This window comes from Telopea speciosissima, chromosome 6, assembly GCF_018873765.1.
Source record: "Telopea speciosissima isolate NSW1024214 ecotype Mountain lineage chromosome 6, Tspe_v1, whole genome shotgun sequence".
NCBI lineage: Eukaryota > Viridiplantae > Streptophyta > Magnoliopsida > Proteales > Proteaceae > Telopea > Telopea speciosissima.
The window spans coordinates 56,852,792-56,873,474 of NC_057921.1; the positions used below are offsets into that span (position 1 = coordinate 56,852,792).

General features: G+C 38.0%; 2 protein-coding genes across 3 annotated transcripts; both read right to left on the reverse strand.

The window, feature by feature from the left end:
* Positions 1-397: 397 nt before the first annotated feature.
* LOC122665966 (homeobox-leucine zipper protein HAT4) lies at positions 398-2,152 on the reverse strand. The gene is made up of 4 exons (XM_043862086.1): positions 1,951-2,152; positions 1,116-1,426; positions 926-1,005; positions 398-797 (listed from the first exon to the last, which is right to left on the reverse strand). Exons 1-4 carry the CDS (start codon positions 2,111-2,113, stop codon positions 398-400), a joined length of 954 nt encoding a protein of 317 aa, XP_043718021.1. The 5' UTR covers positions 2,114-2,152.
* Positions 2,153-10,993: 8,841 nt separating this feature from the next.
* Positions 10,994-19,426, reverse strand: LOC122664379 (U-box domain-containing protein 35-like). 2 transcript variants are annotated; one of them, XM_043860174.1, is made up of 10 exons: positions 19,312-19,426; positions 18,574-18,790; positions 17,517-17,635; positions 17,305-17,426; positions 15,079-15,275; positions 13,821-13,987; positions 13,521-13,622; positions 12,960-13,388; positions 11,359-12,111; positions 10,994-11,243 (listed from the first exon to the last, which is right to left on the reverse strand). In XM_043860174.1, exons 2-10 carry the CDS (start codon positions 18,773-18,775, stop codon positions 11,064-11,066), a joined length of 2,271 nt encoding a protein of 756 aa, XP_043716109.1. In that variant the 5' UTR covers positions 18,776-18,790; positions 19,312-19,426; the 3' UTR covers positions 10,994-11,063. The 2 variants fall into 2 exon arrangements, with proteins under 2 accessions (XP_043716109.1, XP_043716108.1); XM_043860173.1 differs by having other exon boundaries at positions 13,821-14,029.
* Between the last annotated feature and the right edge of the window lie 1,257 nt (positions 19,427-20,683).

Genomic DNA, 20,683 nt, shown 5'->3' on the forward strand with positions numbered 1-20,683 from the left:
AACAGTGTTTAAGATGAACAACTTTACAAACCCTACAACATATTATCAACAGAAATTTAAACCGCTTTGACATAATTTTCCCCTACCCGAACGACAATAAACCACAGAATTGACTTAAAGGGACGATCGAATCATCTTTCGTATATATTCATTCATTCATGCCTTTTTAACTCTTTAATTAACAGTTTTCACCTAATAATCCCTACACCACTTTTTCCCCAACAACACAAATTTTTTGGGTTGATTTTTCAAGTCAAAAGAGCGAGTATGCGAATAAAACTGCTTCCTCCTCTTCCGTACAAATATCCCCAACTCCCCGACAGAGTTCCGACCCCTACGGTTACCAAGTTTCAAACTGATGATTCCTACATGACCGAAATGCCCTTACCTTTGGAAACTAATTACTACCAAGGAGCAGGGGTATGGAAGGGTCGGTGGTGGTGGTGGTGGTGGTGGTGGTGGTGTTGGTGCTGGATCGGAGATGAAGTCCATGGGTTGATGGGGATGGGGCGATGGTGGAGCGGAGTAATCGATGGCTGTTGAGAGGAGTCGACGGTGGTGCAGTTGCTCCCGCAGCCGAAGCTGCAGCAGAGGACGTCGATGACACGGCGACACGCTCGCATGAGGGGCACATTGTGAGGGTGGTGGGTGGGGTCATGTGCATGTAGAACTGCGGGGATAGCTTAAGTGCCCTTAGCTCTTGTACCTCCTTCTGTAACCTCCTGTTCTCCTCTGTTAAGTTCTCACAGCATCTCTTCAAGAACTCGCAGTCCACCTCAGTCTGCTTCAACTTGGTCCTGTAAATTAATTTTACATAAAACACGTTAATACTTGAGCTATTTTGAAGATTTCTTCTTTTTCTTCTTCTTCTTCTTCCAAGAATAAACACTATGAGCTCAACTCATCAATCAGAGACGTATCTCACCTTGCTCTCCTGTTCTGGAACCAAACTTCCACCTGTCGAGGTCTAAGGTTCAGTTGCTTCGCCAACGCAAGCTTTTGCTTCTGTTAATACCAAATAGAATAAATGTTAAAGACGGCCAAATACTTTTTCTCCGCAACTGAAAGAGAAGCTATATATGCTGCTAAACAGGGGAACGACTATTTATACATACGGGGTTGAGGGTGTTGTGTTCTTTGAAACTTTCTTCGAGAATAGCGGATTGATCCTTGGACAGTCTGAGTTTCTTCCTGGATCCGTCGCCGTCTTCTTCGTCACTGATTCCACGCGAACAGGCTCTTTCAATCTCAAGCTCGTCTCCGTTTGTATCCCTCTCACTTCGCTTTCCGCTCAAGCTCGATATCGTGCTGTTCGGAGAGGAGACACCGGTTTCTTCTTCGCACTCGGCAGTTGATGGCAACCGGTTCACATCAATTCCTTTAAGGAACGATCTTGTATCTCCCCTGTAGATTTCTAAGTTGCGATCTGGAAAATAAGAAACAGAAAACAAGGTTAAAGGACATCGAAGCCAAGTTTATATCCAATAGATCTCCAGGATTGAAGACTATTAAAGAGAAAAACTAAATAAACCAGAATCGGTTTAGGTCATAGATCTGATAAGCAAGGAAAGTGGGAAAGAAAACAGGGGATTTGTGTTCTGATTACTACGCATCGGCTTTGGAAAGGCGACGAACGACTTAAAGCTCACTTTTTCATTTGGTAAAGATTAAAACAAAAAGGGAGAAAACATGAGGAAAAGGTAGAATATTTGAAGCAGAGGCTCTTTGCATGTAACATTAAGATTGAAGATTAGAAAAACCAATTACAGAATGGAAGTTGAATCCAGAGATCTGTGCGACTGTGAGAACAAACACAAAGGAGAAAATCACATGTGCCACACCAGATCTAAGATTCCAAAACTGAAGTGTTAAACGGATCTAACGTTCCTACAAGAAAAAAAAAATTGAAACGAAGGAGTGAAATAGAAAGAATCCATGGATAAACATTACCTGAAGATGCAAACGCCTCATTCCAGGAATTCTTCTGAAGCATGAACGGAGGAGGAGTCGAAGACGAAACAGAGGAAAGCATGAGATTTAGCTGCAACGGATGTCGACTATCCGAAGTGCTCAAGCTCAAGCTCAACCCTAAATCTTCCTTCTCAACCATCATCTTTTCTTCCGTTCTGGTTCTTCTTCTTCTTCTTCTTCAGATTTTTAGTTCCACCAAAAGAGTTAAGTTTAGGGTTTGAAATCTGAGAAAGAAACCACACAGAAGAGGAGTAAGACTTTAGAGAGGGAATCAGGGAAAAGAGAGAGAGGAATGGAGAATTTGGAGAACGCTTTCAGCTTTCCAGTACAGTGGTGAAGAGAGAAGGCCTTTTATAGAGGTGTCGTTCAATCATGACTTATGTCAGGGCGCCCTGGCGTCCCTATTATCTCAATCATAACTCTCTAGACTCCTTTAACCCTTACCTTAACCTAATCATAGTTAAATCACAGGTTAAGTTCACACAATTCTCACCACACTGGCTGGTTGACCGTTGACTATAATAACAGTTACAATATAAATGGTGATAGATACATTCAAGGGGTTTCAATGCTTTCGTTCGTCGGTTTCCGGAACTCCGAAACTGCAAAGTGCAAAACTGCCTTAAGCAGTTTCAGAAAAAAAGTGTACAAAAGATATCTATGGCTTTAAATGACCTTTCTTAAGTTCTCTTCCGTAAATGCCATTTATTTTGCTATGTTTTTTTTGGTAATAAAAATGCTTCCTTTGTAAGGAATATTGGCGTTTCTGAGGGTAATAAATTCTTCTTCAATTATATCTAGAGATAGGAAGGACATAGGACTATAGGAGGAGTTTCAAGGTTTTATTATATGACAAAAATGTCCTCATAATAGAGCGGAACAAAAAACAATTCGCATAGAGTGAGGGTGATTCCGTCCAAACATTGAGTATTGGGCAATATTTGACCCAATCCACAAACCCGGATGGTTTAAATGGATTTGGATCTAGATGGATTCTTGAGTTGGTGGGCCACTACTTCTGAGTTGGGATTTATGTCATCCTGTTGTTCCCATCCTAATAATACTGGGTCCATACTGTCACAAGTAAAGAAGGAATCTCTGACTTGTCAATCATCAACTGTTGATTAGACGGCTTTGATGGGTACTCCGGCATGACTTCTGTTGTCGTGATCAATCCGGGTCGGTCCACAATCAGTACTCCTTTTTTTCCTCTTAACGTAGGGATGACGTGAGTATTGGATCTGATACCAATCTAATGGTTACAATTTAAACGTTCAAATTCACAAGTGGAGAGAAGACGTGAGCCAAGTAGAACTTCTGTAGAAGTGAGCGGTGGGGGGAAGAAACCAGAAAGGGGAGGGACAAGGGAGAGTGGCGTTCACGTGGGGAAGGTGAGTCTGAGAACACGCACAACCCAAAATGGGGTGGGGGTGGGGGTGGGGGTGGGGGTGGGGGGTGGAGGCTGAGGAAGGGAAAATTGAGGAGAAAACGGTGCCCCAACTCACGTGGAACAAGCATGTCCTGCTCCGACACGTACGTAGAGGATATAGAAAGACGTGACATGTGGGTCCCTCAAAGCTACAGCCGTGCGTGTCATGTTGTCCCTCCAAGCCCAGACACGCACTTCTCACAATCATTGGACTCCCAACTCTCTCTCTCTCTCTCTCTCGCTCTTCTTTTCAGGCACAGCCAAGATAGTCCCCCACCCCCGTCATCAATTACATTAATGCCCTTATGCACAATTTTAATTGACGGGACAATTATAAATTTATTTTGTTGTCACTTACACTGATTCGTGGTGACACATGCATTATAATCATAGTTATTATTTTATCAGAAAAAGATTTTGTTCAACGCCAACTCAACAATGAAATTGTTCATTTATACCCAAAAAAAATAATAATAATAAAATTGTTCATCTTTTTATATGTAAATGTTCATATGAGAGGGTGAAATGTCATAAAAACCCTTATCTTGTTTGTCAGATTTGAAAGAGTATTCTTTTATTCATCCAAAATTGCACTTACACAGTGTAAGGAACCCTCCCCCTTATTTATCACTTGAAAAAATGTTATAGCAAATCTAACCATTGATCATCAAATAATTTATAACTTTTTTGTAATCTTTTTAATATAATAAAATTTTTTAATGAAAATAAATCTTATCATTTTCTATTTATACTCAAAAAATTCATTAATATTTGAAAAAAAAATGTAAGCTCATAATTTTTTTTATAATGACACTGATAAATTATTTTCAATTATTAATTATTTTTTTTTATTCTCAACTTAGATAACTTTTTATTAATAAAACATTGAACACTAAAAAGAAGGTGTCGAGTTCTAAATACAGCTATAAGGGTGTCATCTAGATAGTCCCTTAAAAAAATGATTTGAAGTAGTCATATGGCTAATTTTATATTTAATCATTTTCCTATTCATGTAATTTTGGGTGTCAAAACCTAGTCTAGTCGGTGAAACCAGTTCGAACCAATCAAACCGATCATTATAAGAAATTGGGTAAAAAATCAGACTGAATCTAAAACGAAATTAATAACAAACGCTTAGAGAAATCATTAAGAATCCAAAGCCAAAGCTTTCTTTATTGGCTTGGTTTCAAATTCACCCTTATCACACTGAAATCGATTCAACACAGATCAAAACCAGCCCCAACCAACTGATTGACACCTCTACATGTAATGCCATATCATCCAATATATGACCATATATGCACTCCTATTTTGTCGTTTGACAGCTTTAAATAGTATTGTGTTTACCATGTGGCTAACTATGATTAAATTGAAATTAAACATGTGAATAGGAGGACCATTGGGTCATTTTTTGTCTACAAAAAGTTCTAACCCATTGAGTTAATTACCGATAATAGAAATGATATACGGTTACCACTTTCCAAAACAAATGTCACCAACTTGGTGACATCAAGTTAAAACCCATATTATATAATACAAGTTTGCCCTATCACCTCCGTTTGATTACAAGTAAAGTAAAGTGAAATCATTTCTTCACAACTCACAAACAAATAAGGGAAAAACCCATATGAGTGGAGACACAATAATAGCATTCATGAAACAGAGCAGGCTTGTGTTCGGCGGCATTCATTATAGAAGGAAACAGTGAGGGTATATACGTCATTTAGGTAGGACAGTCACAGGAGGATTATGATGATATTATGAGTGTTTAAGTTATACTACTATATTAATTAAATAAATAAGATTAGATTAGGGGAGATTTGGATTTGATAATATATCAAGTGGGATTATGATGGAACATTAAAATCCGGCAACCTGTCGGGTAATGATTAAGTGTCCCCACAGGTGCGTGCTAGCTGTCCCACGTGTTCCCCTCTAATAATGGATCAGTTTCGCTATCCGACAACTCCCTTTCAGGCTTTTCATGGCCCCACAACCTTTTCCCCCTTACGCTTGCCCCGTACGAGGCTTATCTCCCATGTGATTTCCACGTGACCTTGGCCCTCTCACATAATTTATACTTCAGTCCTCGTTCTCCTTATTTACTAAATTACCCTCTTTGTTGGCTCGCAATAGGTACACGGTACACCCATTCCAATCACCACCATCAATTCGTGCATTAGGATTCAATGATATAAGATTGGTCAACAAATGTCTTATTTTTAATAATTTTTTTCAAGAACTTGATACAAGGGTCCACTCCCACACACACTAAAAGATATTACCTTCTAGGGGGTTCCTTTCCTCGTTTATATGTTCAAATCACTAGTGTCCTTCGTGTCCTCACTTGGAGGGAAGGGAGTCTGTGAGGCTGTGAAAGCTTCCCCACTCAATCCTTACCATTCTCACAGGGGAGGCTAAGGGGATCCATAACCTTGCATGGTACCCATGTTATAGTGCCCTTGGACCCATATTCACACTACCTTTGGGTTAGCTCTAATATCATCTATCACTGGCCAATCAGGGATTGCGGGAGGGAACAGATTCTATGACAATGTTATGTGTTTAAACGGTTCGATTTATTGTATATGTATTAGATTGGGGTCAACAGAATAATCTAGTATGAGATAGGTTAAGGGGCTTGAATTAATGCGTTCCATCAATTCTGAAGATTTTGATATATCATCAAGTATCTAATATTTGTTATCAAAGTCGGATACCACGCGTCATGGGCTCAAATCACAAAACAGACTATATAGGAGAAGGATACGAGGAATAGCTTGAAAACCTCTCAAGAAAAACACATGAGGGCATTTTGGTAATTAGATTATGCTCCAAAGGGTTTCAGCTGAGTAACAAAAAGGCTTACCTAAGACTACTAAGAACTGAATAGTCCAATACCTAATCATCATTATTGTTTCTACCAAGTACTAACCAAGATTATTTATATGAGGGCATTTAGGTAATTAGATTACTAATCCGAGGGGCTTCAGCTCCCTTGTGAATTGTATAGGTTTGCATTCATGTGAAGCCTACGTGGAAATCCGGGGAACAGAGTCGACGACAGCGAGGCGACCGTGTGATCTCGGAACCCGTACGTGTGCACATGCAGTCAAAGTTTCCCCTGTTTTTTGCAGGATCTGGTCAACGGTCAGACCCCTGGGCGGGCCCCTCGAAACTAAATCATTTGGTCACGATTTCTTTAATCATCAAAATTATCGTAATTCGCTGCTTCTTTTCGCCTTCTTTTCCGGTGAAGGTCGGTGAAGCAAATCATTCCCTGCCCAGTCAGCAAGTAGGTCTTATCTTATGTGACCACAGATAAGTACGATGCTTCCCCCAACCGTCCGATCAAACCCAACAGTCGTAACCTTCCTTCCCGTTTCGTAATTTTAGCCTCACGTGCACATGCGAGTTTAGGTAGACATATTCGTGTGTTGATGTGGCCTGCACGTGTGGAGGAAGCTTTTTACTATACCTTGACCATGTGATGGGCTTAGTTGTACATCATGTGACCGTCGGTTATGCCCTTTGGTGCTTCAGTTCGTGTGACCCACTTAAATACCTGATATTTTGCATAAATAAATAAAAGGTAAAAGATTGCTGTCCGGTTGCATGGTCCTTACATCAGTGTGTGTTTTGGCCGGGGGGGGAGGGTGTTGTGGAGCAATGTGAGTGTAGAAACATTAGTATGGATGAGCTTTTTTTTATTATACGAGGGTGGGACGGTAAGCATCGAGAGCCATATGACTTGACAATGTTCTTTTTCCCATAATTAAATGAAAAAAAGAGACGGTCAAGTTGCATGACCCTTGTTTTTTACTTCACGAGGATGGGGCGGTAAACGTGTTTCTATGTTTAAGTGCAAGAGCCATATGACCTAACAATGTTCTTTTTTCCATAATTAAAGGGAAAATGAAGATTGCCAAGTTGCGTGGCCCTTGTTTTTGACTTCATGAGGGTGGGACGGTAAGTGTGTTTCTATGTTTGAGCGCAAGAGCCATACGACCTGACAATGTTCTTTTTCCCATAATTAAAGGGAAAAAGGAGACGGCCAAGTTGCATAGCCCTTGCACCTAGACATAAGGAGGGTCCTACCCCTAAGAAATAATCCCAATTGGATGTTGTCCTACGCTCTCATTGCCCACCAAGCTAGTGCAGAATCCACGCAGCGTGAGAGTGATCCCATAAATAAAATAGAAGAAAAAGTTCTCTGAATCGCTAGGGTATGTAGGGGTAGGGTGCACTATCACTTCTCTGTCCATCTCTTTTCTCTTCATATGAAATGATTTCGCTACCCTCAAATGTACAATACCATTTTAATGCAGCTCATTTGTGCACTCTTCTATTCTACTTGCTCAAAGAAACCTCTCCTATGAAATAGTGAATCAATGTGAGCTTGGACTGTGTGGGATAGTACGAAGATTTTGGAGTAATCATCTAAAGGGAAAAAGAACGCTAACTAGTCACGTGGTTCCTACGTCCAGGCATAAGACCACGCTCATTGGCCCTTGCTGTGGTGCAGGTGATACATCACCAGACATCAATCTCTTGCCCTTTTATCTAAATTACATTTTTAACCCTTTAGGCTTTCAAGACGGTACAATACCCCATGTACTTGGGCTAATTAATAATAGATAATTGAGAGTATGATGAGAAGGTCTTGTGTACTTCTTGGAAGGCATGTTTGGTTGATTTGGTTGGTATATTATAATGCAATATTATAAACTATAAAAAAAAATTAATAATATCCCCCATGATATAATTGGGAATGATGAGCAGAAGCACATGAGGGTTTTATGAATTATTTATTTCCCAAACTGATTCTTATCTAATCATTTCCTAAGCTTATTTTATAATCTTAGCTATGATGATATCCCCACATTAATTTCTATGATTTTTAATAAGGATTGGTACGAGGGAAACTGGAGGGTTAGTTGACAGGGACCCACATTGACCAACCGCCCAATCAAGAGAGATTGCACTAACCATGCTGTAAGAGATTCCAATCTGATTGTTTCTATTGGGTAGGGTGGCTCTAGCTTACAAGGTCTATTATTACTCTATGAATTAATTTTGTAACCTATTATTTTGAAGCCCCACATGTGCCCTAAAGTAATGGAATACGATTGTGTGTTAGTGTTAGTGTTACCTACTTTTAAACCACAAAAATAAGAATGCTTGTTTTGTAAGGGTCTGTTTGGTTTTTCTCTTTAATTTTTTTCCCCCTTTTTTCTTTTTTTAAAAAGAGGAGTTAAGTTAATGTTACTTTATGATAAGACACGCTTTTACATACATAATAATGAGTAATTAAGAGAAGCAAATGATATGATATTAACACACTCACACGTAAGAAATATACGAAAAATATTAAAAAAATCGCGACCAGAGATACGGCACATGCACAAGCACATATACACATACACACACATATCCAAGTGTGTTAAAGAGGTAATAAAAATATGGAATCATAGTAGAGTATTATAGGAGAATATATGGAATAGATGCCTTGGTATTTGAGGTGTTGTTAGTATATGAAGCTTCCATCCTCCTTCCTCTCAAAATAATCAAATTAAGAATCAATATTAACATGTTAGTATCCTTTAATTTTAGACTACTTGTAAATATATATATATATATTTATATCTCTCTTCTGTTCAAATCTATAAATGTAGTGATACCTACCCATGTGCAGTGCATACTTGTAAGGCTGGATTTAAGATCATTGGTTGGAAATATTAATCTTCACTAAATTAGCTAGCTAAGCCATGTGATGTTTGCTTAATGGTATTTCAATGAATCTCCTTTAAACCCCCTCCCCCCATGGTCCTAAAACAACTACTATGATAGTTACAAGGAAGATTTAATAGTGTAAAATTTCAGTTAAAACAAACCCCAAAATCGTCTCCCTCTACAACAAGATGGGTAAGGCATATAAATTTCCATTTGAGTCGCCACCAAGATATGTCGGAGTGGATCAATCTTCAAAACAGGTACAAGAATTCAAGACACACATAACAATATGCTACAATATTAATATATTCATTAATGGAGCAAGTTTAATCTTGTTACTTTTCATTTCTAATAACATTTTATGGATAAGTTTTTCCAAGAAACCTACCTAGAAAAGAATTTCATGGCGGATGCTTTATTTTTGTCACGTGGAAGAGTGATATGATAAATTTAACCATTTGGACATTTATCGATTAATGTCAATTATCCATTTTTCAATTTGAAAGCCCAATTCAATCGAATACCACCATCCCATATAATTGGGCCCACCAGAATCTCATGTTATCCAAATGAAGCCCCAGATAACGAAAATGAATCCCAAAGCACATTCTATTTCAATAATAAGATATAAATAAGTATGTAAAATTATTTACATAATAATCACTCTGGTGGTACACTCGAATGGGTTGTTGGACCCAAGTTATAGGTATTGGTGACCGCCCCGGTTTGATATGAATCGGATCATATTGGCTTGCATTAGGAGTAAAATTATAATGATTAATTTTATGGCTATTTGGATAAGGGTCTTGTTATGTGTAGACCAAGGGTAAGTCGTAAATTCCATCTTCCTCAATGTTTCTACAGAGCTTCGAAATCAAATTTGATAATCTGGAGAGACTAGTTTAGATCTGATCAAAGGATCACATCCCAATGGTGAAGAGATTCTCTCTCTTCACCATGGACTAGATCCATCATCCATGTATATAACCTTTTCACCTTCTCCAAAAAAAAAATAATAATAATAAGGGAAAGAGAACACCATCCGGTCAAGCAGTGCACACCATGGTGGTCTGTTATGTATTTAATGGAATCGTTATCCTCTCCTGTCCGCTGCCCGGACAGGACCGTGCTGTCCCCTCAAATGGGGGCACAAAATGACAACCTAACCCCTACCTGAACACACTGCTCGGGCGAGGTTAAGTCATCATTTCGCACCCCCATGTGAGGGGACAGCACGGTCCTGTCCGGACAACGGACAGGAGAGGAAATAAATTCATATCTAATGAGCTTACTCTAGTGTATGGATGCTAGATTGGGCCAACCTAGATCTTCCATCAGCTCTAGAGCTTTTGGCGTATCGATCAAGTACAAAAATTACCCTTGTGCCATGACAAAGGCCCTGAGGTGATCATTTCACGTAGGCGGCGTGTCTAGGTGCGACCATGTGGCGTTCTTTCTCCCTAATAATGAATAAAAAGGCAAATAGTTCAATGGTTGACACACACTGTCCCTGGTGTTGGGTGGAGTCTTAATGATAATTATTATGTGATCCCTGATGTTGGGTGGGATCTTAACCATAATTATTATGTGACAACAAGATCATTGGTGTTAGGCTGGACCTTAATGATATTTATTTTGTGACAACAAGATCCATGGTGTTAGGTATCAAAATGTGTAAAATGAAGTTGAAATTAAAACTAAGCACCACAGCCTGGTTAAGACTTACCTAGATATGAGTAATCAATCAAAATTTACCTTTTCAAATTACTTAATCTATACAACTCAAACTCAACTCAGCACTGCCTCAACAAAGCAGATAATCTATACAACTATATATTTACAAGTTAAAAAAAAAAAAGAAAAAAAAAATTATCTTGAAGATCAGAGAGAGCCCATGGATGTTCAGCTGAATTGAGAGGGTCAGGTGCCATTACCTTCTGGACTTCCACTCCATAATTGCAGAAAGAAGAGAATAATTTGGTATAAGATTCTTATTGGCTAAAGGTAAATTAGTCATTGGTGAGTTATCATTGTCTTTGAGCCATGACTCAATTGCTTTGCGGTCATACGTGTAGCCGTCTGCAGCAACACAGGGATCATGTATTACATCCTGTATGAAAACAATCAATTCCCATGTTAAAATTCCAATCCAGTGCTGCAAAATAGCAAGGAGAAGATGATAAAAGCAAACAATTTTTTACTTATGTGTAAGAGAAGAGGTATACTTGAAATATTGGGCAGAGGAAATGTTGTGGAGGGGATGATCCGACACTGGGTGCCAAATCTCTGGCCTTATCAGCAATCTCTTTCAATTTCTCCAAAATAGGAAGGACTTGTGTCTTCAAATCAGGTCTGTCACGGCGGCGTAGTTCTGTGCAGCTCAATCCCAATACAGCCAATTCTTGTGTTTCTTCAATTGGCCACTCCCCAGCCTCCAAATCCAAAATGTCCATCAAGCGGCCATCTTCTATAGCCTTTTCCACTATGCGGGTCAATGCAATGGCAGGTTTTGCAGTTAGCAACTGCAAGATCACCATTCCAAACGCATAAACATCGGACTTGGGTGAGATCAACCCAGTCCGTTGATACTCGGGATCTAGGTAGCAAAGAGTCCCAACAAGGCCTGAATCCCTGTACATGGTAGCTACTGAAGAAGGGTCTGAAGGAAGCAACATGGAAAGGCCTACATCACCTATCTTGCTGACAAAGTTATGATCAAGCAAGATGTTTGCTGGTTTCAGATCACAATGGATGATTGGTTTTGGTTTTGAGTTGTGTAGGAAAATCAAGGCAGAGGCTACTTCCCAAGCTATTCGGTACCGATCAAACCATGGGATGGGGGGTGTATTATATTTCCCAAGCAACCTCTCATCCAGGCTCCCATGCTTCATGTACTCATAAACTAGGCAGCCATGATCAGGACAGGCTCCAAGAAGAAGAAGCAAATGGGGATGACGGATTTTGCTCAAGACTTCAATCTGAAAGAAATGAACAAAACATACATGAATGTTTTTTTTTATCAAGAAGTTTAAAGGAAACAATGAATTCTCAGTGCAGAATAAAGTTAAAGGCACTAAAGGTCAAATATTTACTAAATTTTCAAAAACCTAAACAATTTGAAATGCATGAATCCCTTTCGATAAAAATCCTCTGATGTTCTGTCTTGCAACTAAGAATTTATAATTTGAATCTTGAATCTTATGATAGAGTTGTAATATGTTTGAGTGAAAAAATGAAATAATTCTATGTAGCTTACATTTTGGTTTCAGTATGTTCAGTAAAATAGTAAAAATTGCTTTGTTTAAGGAATTAATAAACCTCATAACACTCTTCCCATCTTCTTGTCAACTTTTTAGAGTGACTCCATCAGTATGGTAGACCTAGTGAACTGCTTATCATATTTAATGGTGATTTATGAGTGCCACCTCATTTCCTCATATAGACTTCACTTTATGAAAGAATACATTGATTGCTTCTAAATTATTATTTGTACTTTTTCTTTCCAGATGAATTTTTTTAAATTCAGATTTTTCTAGTTTAGATACTTGGGGATCCAATCCATACCTTTTTGTACCTGAATCTTTTTTAGAATCATATTACAATGGATTAAAATGTGCTTTGTATCTTTTTTAACCCCTCACAGTTTTATTACTCCAGTTGTCTGTTAAACATTGATTGTTCATTTAAACTTGGAAGATCAAAGGGTCTGCAACTCGTCAAACGGCCATGAGGGTTTGAGACATAATGACTTCATGAAAGACCGTATGCTTATAGTTGAAGAAATAAGATCAATTCAGGGTTCTCTTCTAAAAAATAATTTCTTTACCTCCTGTTGGAATTGCTTGGTCCACTGACTCTCTTTGGAGTGAAGGACTTTCACAGCTGCGGTTGTATAATTCAAACAACACTTGTAAACTGAACCATATGCTCCCATCCCAATCCTAAGATCATCAGAGAATGATGAAGTTGCTGATACAATCTCTTCCCATGTGAAAATTTCATATGGCTGATCAGGACTTGTAAGGGCTTTCTCAAGCTTTTCTTTCTCTTTGGCATCCTGGTTGGCTTTAATCTCAAATTGCTTCCTTTGTAAAGCTTCTCTTTCGGCACATTCTTTTATGTACTCAGCTTCCTTCGTCGCTGCTTCATGTTTCTTTTTCTCTTGTCTTGCCAATTCTCTAGCTTCCTCCTCCTTGGAGGTGACCTCCATGACCTTAACTGCTTCTTCCTTCCAGCGTTTACTTAGATCATTTAGCTGCTTCAAATTATAAGCATAAGCATGATTACACATAAAACTCATGACTGATTCTTGCTCATCCTCTATATAAATTACTCAAGAGATTCGAAATTCCTTGTCAGTTCTTTTAGTATAGGGACCTGAGCTTACCTTCCGAGATGCATCGACTTTCTCTTGTTGAGCTATTGCATACATTCCTTTGGCATGTCTGAGTTCAATTCTCAGCCTTTCTAACTCAAAGTTAATATCAACCTGCATATGGATAAGACGTTCTTTGTTTAAAATTAGAAATGCAAGAACAAGAAGCAGAAGAAGGCCAGATGGCTATGATAATCCCATTAATCAGTTCACACACACCTGTCGTGAACTTTTCTCATCTTAATGCCTATTCACTAATGAATATCATTGCACTGAATTTTATACATTAAAAAACAAATAAAATAAAATTACCTGCCCTCCTAATGAACCAAAGTCAGTTGGAGCTTCTGAAGTGGATGCACAAGCAGATACACATGATCCATAATCTGTCTGAAAGCTTTCATAACTAGAAAATCTACTTACAACATTTCGGATATCTCCATCACCGGAATATGAACTCATAACATCCTCCACATCATTGGTATCCCCAGATGGACCTCTAGAATGGTTTGGAGTTGATTCTGTATAAAGTAGGATCTGGTTAATAGTTGAAAAGGCTTGAAACCACTGATATGGTAGAAAAGGAAGACAGGAATGAGAGTATGAAACTGCTTCATGGGTCTTCCCGTGCCAAATATCAAAAGAGTAGAGAAATACTAAAGCAAGTTTGCAGCACTGCATTAAATCAGTTTTAACAAAAAATTGCCATGCTTTTTCAGCTTGGTAACAAATTCAGCATTCTTAAACCCAACCCAACTTAAACAAGTTCTTTATAATTTCAAACAAAAGTTTATGTACGTTATCTTAGATTTCAGAAGGCACCAGAGGGGACATATCTTCATATCTGAATGAAGATTTCTCATTATAACTTCAAGTTAAGCCAAGAGATAGTTCATGCAGTATGTACTACCAAGAATATTTTGGAAGTTCCTTACAGTAACCAGGATGATAGGAGAAACACGCAAACTAAAATGACAAAAATTGCGTCATAACATCCACGATACTTAAAAAATAATAGGAAGGGTACAATCCTTCACATTATGCTATGGGCCTAATCATCTATATATAAACAAACCAAGGAGATGCATGAAGTCAGCCAAACATAATTTACAACCAAAATTAAAGCCTAGAAAAGGTTATGGCTTCCAATGTGAGGAAGATGAAAGGGTAGAACACTCTGTGGTAGCTAAGTAGCTAACAAACATAATTTTTGAAACTGACCGAAACAGGCACTGAACCAAAAATAGGCTTGGTTACAGTTTGATCTGGTTTTGAACAGTTTAGCCCAGTCTGAACTGCGGTTAGGAGAAAAAAATTACAAAATTAAAAATTGGGAAAGATAAAAAAGATAAGAGTAGGTCTCCAATTGGTCAGATGAAAGCATTAAGCAAGAATCCATTCTTTGGCATATTGGTTAGCTCTCATTTGTTATAAAGTAGGTCTTCAATTCAAGTGTTCATATGTACAACTCACTAATCGTTTTTAAACTAAGGAAACTAGTGGTCCTACCGGGTGCTTATATCTGATTTCCAAATACGAAGGTCAAACATTAAGTGAAAGAGATAGATACCTGTTAGTAAGCTGAAACCATAACTTGAACTGTTGTCAGAATCACTTGTATCACCACTTTCACCTTTAGTGCTGATGTTTGGCTCTGAAGTTGATGGACGCACAGATTTCAAATTTCCATTTGATACAACGTAGACTGTACAAAATCTGGGTGTGCATTCTGAGATTCTTGAGGATATATTTTGGCCCTTAAGTTTCCTATAAATATTTCTTTCATTAATAAACAGATTCATGAAGAAAGAAAATAATGAAATTGAGAGAATAAAGAATAAAAAAAACACAGTTAAGAAGTTTCGAACTTGGCTCTAGAATGGATCAACTGTTTTAATGGGTTGGTGATCAATTAGAAGGACAAAGGGAACAGAAGAATGAAAGTAAAGGGAGAAAACAAGAATCAAGGAATGAAAGCCATCATAAGTCCGTCGCCCATCTTCTCTATTATTAGCAAATATTATCTAAAGACATTTAGTTATAAAGGGAAATAGGATAAAGAAAAAAAATGGCAAACAGCAACACACAAAAATATCCATAACCTAAACCCAGACCAACAACGCCTTAACAACTACGGATTCTAGTCATGCTCACTTCTTGTCAAAATGTGAATATTTGCATGCTGACAGCACCAACATATTATGTATAAATAATACATCTTTTGTGTTATAGTGCGTAATAGCTCACTGATCGAGCGCTCTTGCGCCAAAGATGAACGGGGCTAAGCGATCTGCTGAATCTGAGGGATGTAAAAATGCATTGCTAGGGGAGCGTTCCGCCTTAGAGGGAAGTACCCGCGCGAGCAGGTGTGGACGAAGCAGAAGCGAGAATGTTGCCTTGAGTAACGGAAACATTTTGGTGAGAATCCAATGCCTTGAAAACCTAAGGCCCCATTTGTTTAGAGGGGACTTAGGTGGGATGGGAAAATGCTGATGTGGCACTTCAAAATACCACCCCAATCTTGTTTGGTTAATTTGGGGTGGTGAACTTACAAAAGCTCAGGGGACATCATAATTACTTTGTTTGCTGATGCGGCACATCAAAATCCCACCCCTTTGCTATCCAAAGTCCCACCAGATTGGTGGGACTTTGGTTACTATTCATGGGAAAAGTAACTTTATCTCAACTTTACTTCAACATTTCCACCCCAACAAAACTCTACCACATGTGGGTCCCATCTTCCCAACAATCCCACTCCACCTTCCCATCTAAACAAACGGGGCCTAAGGGATCCTCCGCAAGTTTCGTCCACAGAGTGTGAGTCAAGGCCCTTCCCTCATTTAATGAATGTTACAGTTCACACCCTTTGGCTTTACCTATGAATTATCCAGTAATTAGGTCTTTTCACAATGACATCTACCTATACAGTAATGGCATTCAATTATGAAGGTTGGCTAGGTAGCTTTTCTGTGAAGATATATGGACATAAAGTAAATTGAATTGCAACTTCAACTGCCCCAAGGCCCCCAACAAAGTTTTATAAAAAAAAGATACCCCTAAATCTCAATTCTTCCATACCTATCCTTTTAGCTTCTTAAAAAGACTAAACTAACAAACTTTCCTACTCTCCCCACCAACACCAAAAAGAAGGGGGGGGGGGATCAAAACAATGATGAGATAGACTGATAGTAAAATAATAAAAAGTTCACCAAAATTATGTAATATGGAAAAATGATTCCACAAAAGACTTAGAACTAAAGAGGCATCAAAGATAAATGAATGTGGATGATGTCTCTAAGTTGTTGGAAGGGGGGCAAGATTGGGTTAGGCACATCCTGACCAGATGTAACAGTGAAAATAATTTACAAGTGCCTATATTTATAACATCTAATACCCTCTTCTATAGAACAAGAAAATTGGCTATGCAGCTCTTACCAGGGGACCGCAAACCCATCCATCATCACAGGAGTACTTCCAAAGAATAGCAAACTGATTCTAAAGTGTATCATAGTATAGAAGACTTTTTTTTTTTTTTTTTGGGGGGGGAGAGATGTGTGGCATTGAAGTCTTCATGCTCTTAATTATCAAATCTATTTATGAGGAAAATTATGAAAAGTTTCTTTTCTTGTAATGAAATCAAACAAGTGATACAAGATTATGACTGTAGATCAGAGGGCTCAATAATATGGATCCTGTGTTGTTCAAATTTCATTAAAAAAACTGTGGAGATAATAATCTTCAGCAATAATCCATAAAGGGCCACACTTTCCTAACTGAATGGATCCTGTGTTGTTACCTTCTGAACAAGCTATGGGATGAAGCTCCTATGACAAGCTTGCTGATGGTGAACTTGGCAACCTCTCCAGATACTGTACGTGCTACATCATCTGCTTCAATCACCACGACATCTACTTGCACCTGCAACCATGACCAAGAAAATACAGTTTACTTATTTATCAGCCTTCCTGAGAGAGAGAGAGAGAGAGAGAGAGAGAGAGTGAGTTCAACCTTTCTTTTAGTACACATTTGCTTGTAGGGAAGAAGCATTTCACTTGTTTTTCTTTCCACTTCCATTATGTATCCAGCTGCTACATTTTCTCGTACTTGAGAGAGAGGAAGGTTACCCACTGACAAATCCCACCAGAAATAAGTCATTTTAATTTAAATGTTTATTCTTTGAGAACTTTTCATTATAGTCAGATAATCATTACTCAATTCAAACAACCAAAACTTGTGTTTGTTTGATGTGTTCTGTGTATTAATTGTTGTTTTCTGTTGTCACTTAGATGAGATTGCCTAACTGTCAAAAAAATGGGATTTAATAAGGACAAAAAACCCCAGGAGTACAAGAAGCTTCAAGTTGGTAGCTACTCTTTGAGATGGTAAACGGAACAGTATGAACACCTACATCAAAACAGAAACCTGAGCCGCTTCTGATTAACTTTATGATAGGCTATACACACAAGCAAACAAACACTACCCTTTAACAGATGGAAAATGTTCTTGCCATTGAACAATCAAGGGAAGTTTTATTTAAGACAAGAAAAATAATTTCAAAAAGAAAACCTAACGTTATCAATTATTTTAGGTAGCATAAATGCCAAATTGTTATACTATGTATTCTGTGTGTCCATCTGTAGGAGGATTTCTTCCTACTTACCCATGTCATATTGTTTCACCTGTACCATTTTTGGGAAGAAAAGATAGTTTTGCACTGCAAATCTTCCACAGGCAACATCTTTGTGTTTGAAAGCTTTCATAAATGTTAATTTATGCTAGCCATGTTGGAACTGAAAGGTTTTTGCTTATGGTGGGTAAAATTTCAGTGTACAGCACAGACTCTGTTAGCTCATGCCTATTTGGGGGTGAATCCTAGGGTCACTCGTTCAGACCTGTTTTACTGATTCTGCATCTGCAAGTTCTTATCCTTTTCTATTTTCCCCCTTTCTGTAAATCTACTAGTTTCACCATTTTATTCAATCTGAGTCTAGAATTCTAGAACAAAATTTGATCTTTTATTTTCTTTTAAATATTTTAGGAGAACCATATGAAAGAGACTACTTACAGGGACTAGGGATTGTAGAAACTTTTGGGCGAACATGCAACAACTTGAATAAAATTCTCCCCTCGGGAATGAACGTCTCCAGTGCCCATCTGAGAATGGAATTGCTTTGTCCACTACCACTAATAGCCACTGCAACAGTTAAAGGTGGAAGAAGTGGCAAGGCAATATTGTCCTCTGCTTCAAGAATTTCCTTTTCTCCCATCTCTCTTCCAGTTCTGTATAAAAAGGGGGAAGGGATATGGAGGAGAAGAATTAACTCAAAGAACCCAAAATAAAATCCACAAACTCAATTAAATAAATAAAAATGTTTTACATCTCTGTCGAAAATGGAATGGAAAGAAGGCAGAAAAAACAAAAATAATTGAAATTAATAAACTAAGAAAGATTAGAAATCCTGTAAGCTCGTACTACCTTAGATAGGAATCCCACCCATGACCCATCGAAGAAGAAGAAGCAAAGTTTAATGGGTCATCTACCAAATGACTCAGTAGATGAAACCAGAAGGTTTGCTTAGTGGCGAAGTAAAATAGAAACAAATGAAGCCTTCCTAACCAATGTATTGTGGAACCCAATAAATGTTGAGAAGAACCCATAACAAAAACAGAGTAACAGAAGAAGAAGAAGAAGAAGACTTCCTTTCTTAGTCTAGAAATAAAACAAACAGAAAGGACAAATCATACTTTTGTAAGGTTCAAACAAGAGATGAATCAAAAGACTTACAATTTTGTTAAGTGCTACAGCCACCCAGAAGGAAAAACAAGCAGAAAACCATCACTACAGCTTAGAGCTTCAAAACCGGTGGTGCTCTCACAGAAATTTCTGAGTAAGGAGAAACCCACGTCGCCCTTTCTCTACCAACCCAACCAAAGGCTCAAAAGAACAAAAATTCTGAGCTTCCCTTCTTGGTGAGAGAGAGATAAAAAAAAACCAAGAAGAAAAATTAGATTAGGATAGATTAAAACCCAAAAACAAACAACCACATGAATTTCGAGGAAGCTATGCCGTGTCGTAATCGCCCACTTCTACCCATCTCCGAATATACCTTCATTTAATTGAATAATAATTATTATTTGATTTTAATCCTATATAATTATATAATATCAAACAAGTCCAATTTTGGGAAAATCATATCATGTGCAGCTTTTTTGGAATCCTCTGTATACCCAAATTCCCAACAACCAAAGAATCTCTTCTCGTGTTAATCCTTCTTTGACTGGATTGTGTGAATTTTATAAGAGAAATTAATTTAATTAAAAATTTTTTGTGGGTTTTTAATTGGAATTAAGTTTTGGGTGAAGATGTGAATGACAAGAGACCAACCCTTCTCTGATTACTCGGATCTAATTGTTATGGAGCCGCGTGAAAACAGTATCCAGTTTTATTTGGGCACTTGTTCTCTTCCAATTATTTTTATATCCAATTTATCAACTACTCTGCAATTGAAAACGCTGACTTCTGAGAAATTGAGTCAGGGAGGGACCCAATTGGTTTGGGAATCTTCAAGGTGAAAGCAACAAACAACGCGCTTTAAGATGAATCCAAAAATTAGCATTTATTTTTGAGATTGTTGTTTCCCCAACCGCCTTGTTACCCCATCCGATTACCTATTACCCAAAACCTGACCCTCAAAGGGTATCGAGGAATCTTGGTTCTGAGATTAATTGTTGAAGTTTTTGATTAAGTGTCCATTGCTATCTTAAAATCAATTGATGGTAGAGAAGAAACGATTTTATTTTTTTATGTAGGGTAGATCATGGTTCTAAGTATCGGTATTGTATTATCCGTATCGGATGATACATATCGATTTTGCTAATCATCAATATCGACAGCATGTCGATATTATATCGGTAGTATGGTACAAACAAGGGGTCAAATAATCAGAAAACTCATTTTTTTTAAAGGAATTCAAAAGTATTTTTGTCCGATACAGCCGATCCAAACCAATACCACATTGATATCATATCGATTTTACAGGTCATCAATACCCATTTCGATACTATGCACTAAAACCATGGGGTAGACAGTAAATATACTGACCTTTAGGCCTAACACAATTATGCTAATCTGACTGAATTAAAACGGGTCTATGTACTCATGCGAGCATGATAAC

What these genes read in the sequence shown, in the direction of transcription:
- LOC122665966 (XM_043862086.1), bottom strand. Translation starts at nt 2,113, where the DNA reads ATGATGGTTGAGAAGGAAGATTTAGGGTTGAGCTTGAGCTTGAGCACT. An exon ending in AACACAACACCCTCAACCCC is followed by an intron (nt 1,006 to 1,115) that starts GTATGTATAAAT and finishes TGGTATTAACAG; the next exon opens with AAGCAAAAGCTTGCGTTGGC. An exon ending in TTCCAGAACAGGAGAGCAAG is followed by an intron (nt 798 to 925) that starts GTGAGATACGTC and finishes ATTAATTTACAG; the next exon opens with GACCAAGTTGAAGCAGACTG.
- LOC122664379 (XM_043860173.1), bottom strand. Translation starts at nt 18,775, where the DNA reads ATGGGAGAAAAGGAAATTCTTGAAGCAGAGGACAATATTGCCTTGCCA. An exon ending in TCCCATAGCTTGTTCAGAAG is followed by an intron (nt 15,276 to 17,304) that starts GTAACAACACAG and finishes AAATATTTATAG; the next exon opens with GAAACTTAAGGGCCAAAATA. An exon ending in TTGGTTCATTAGGAGGGCAG is followed by an intron (nt 13,623 to 13,820) that starts GTAATTTTATTT and finishes ATCCATATGCAG; the next exon opens with GTTGATATTAACTTTGAGTT.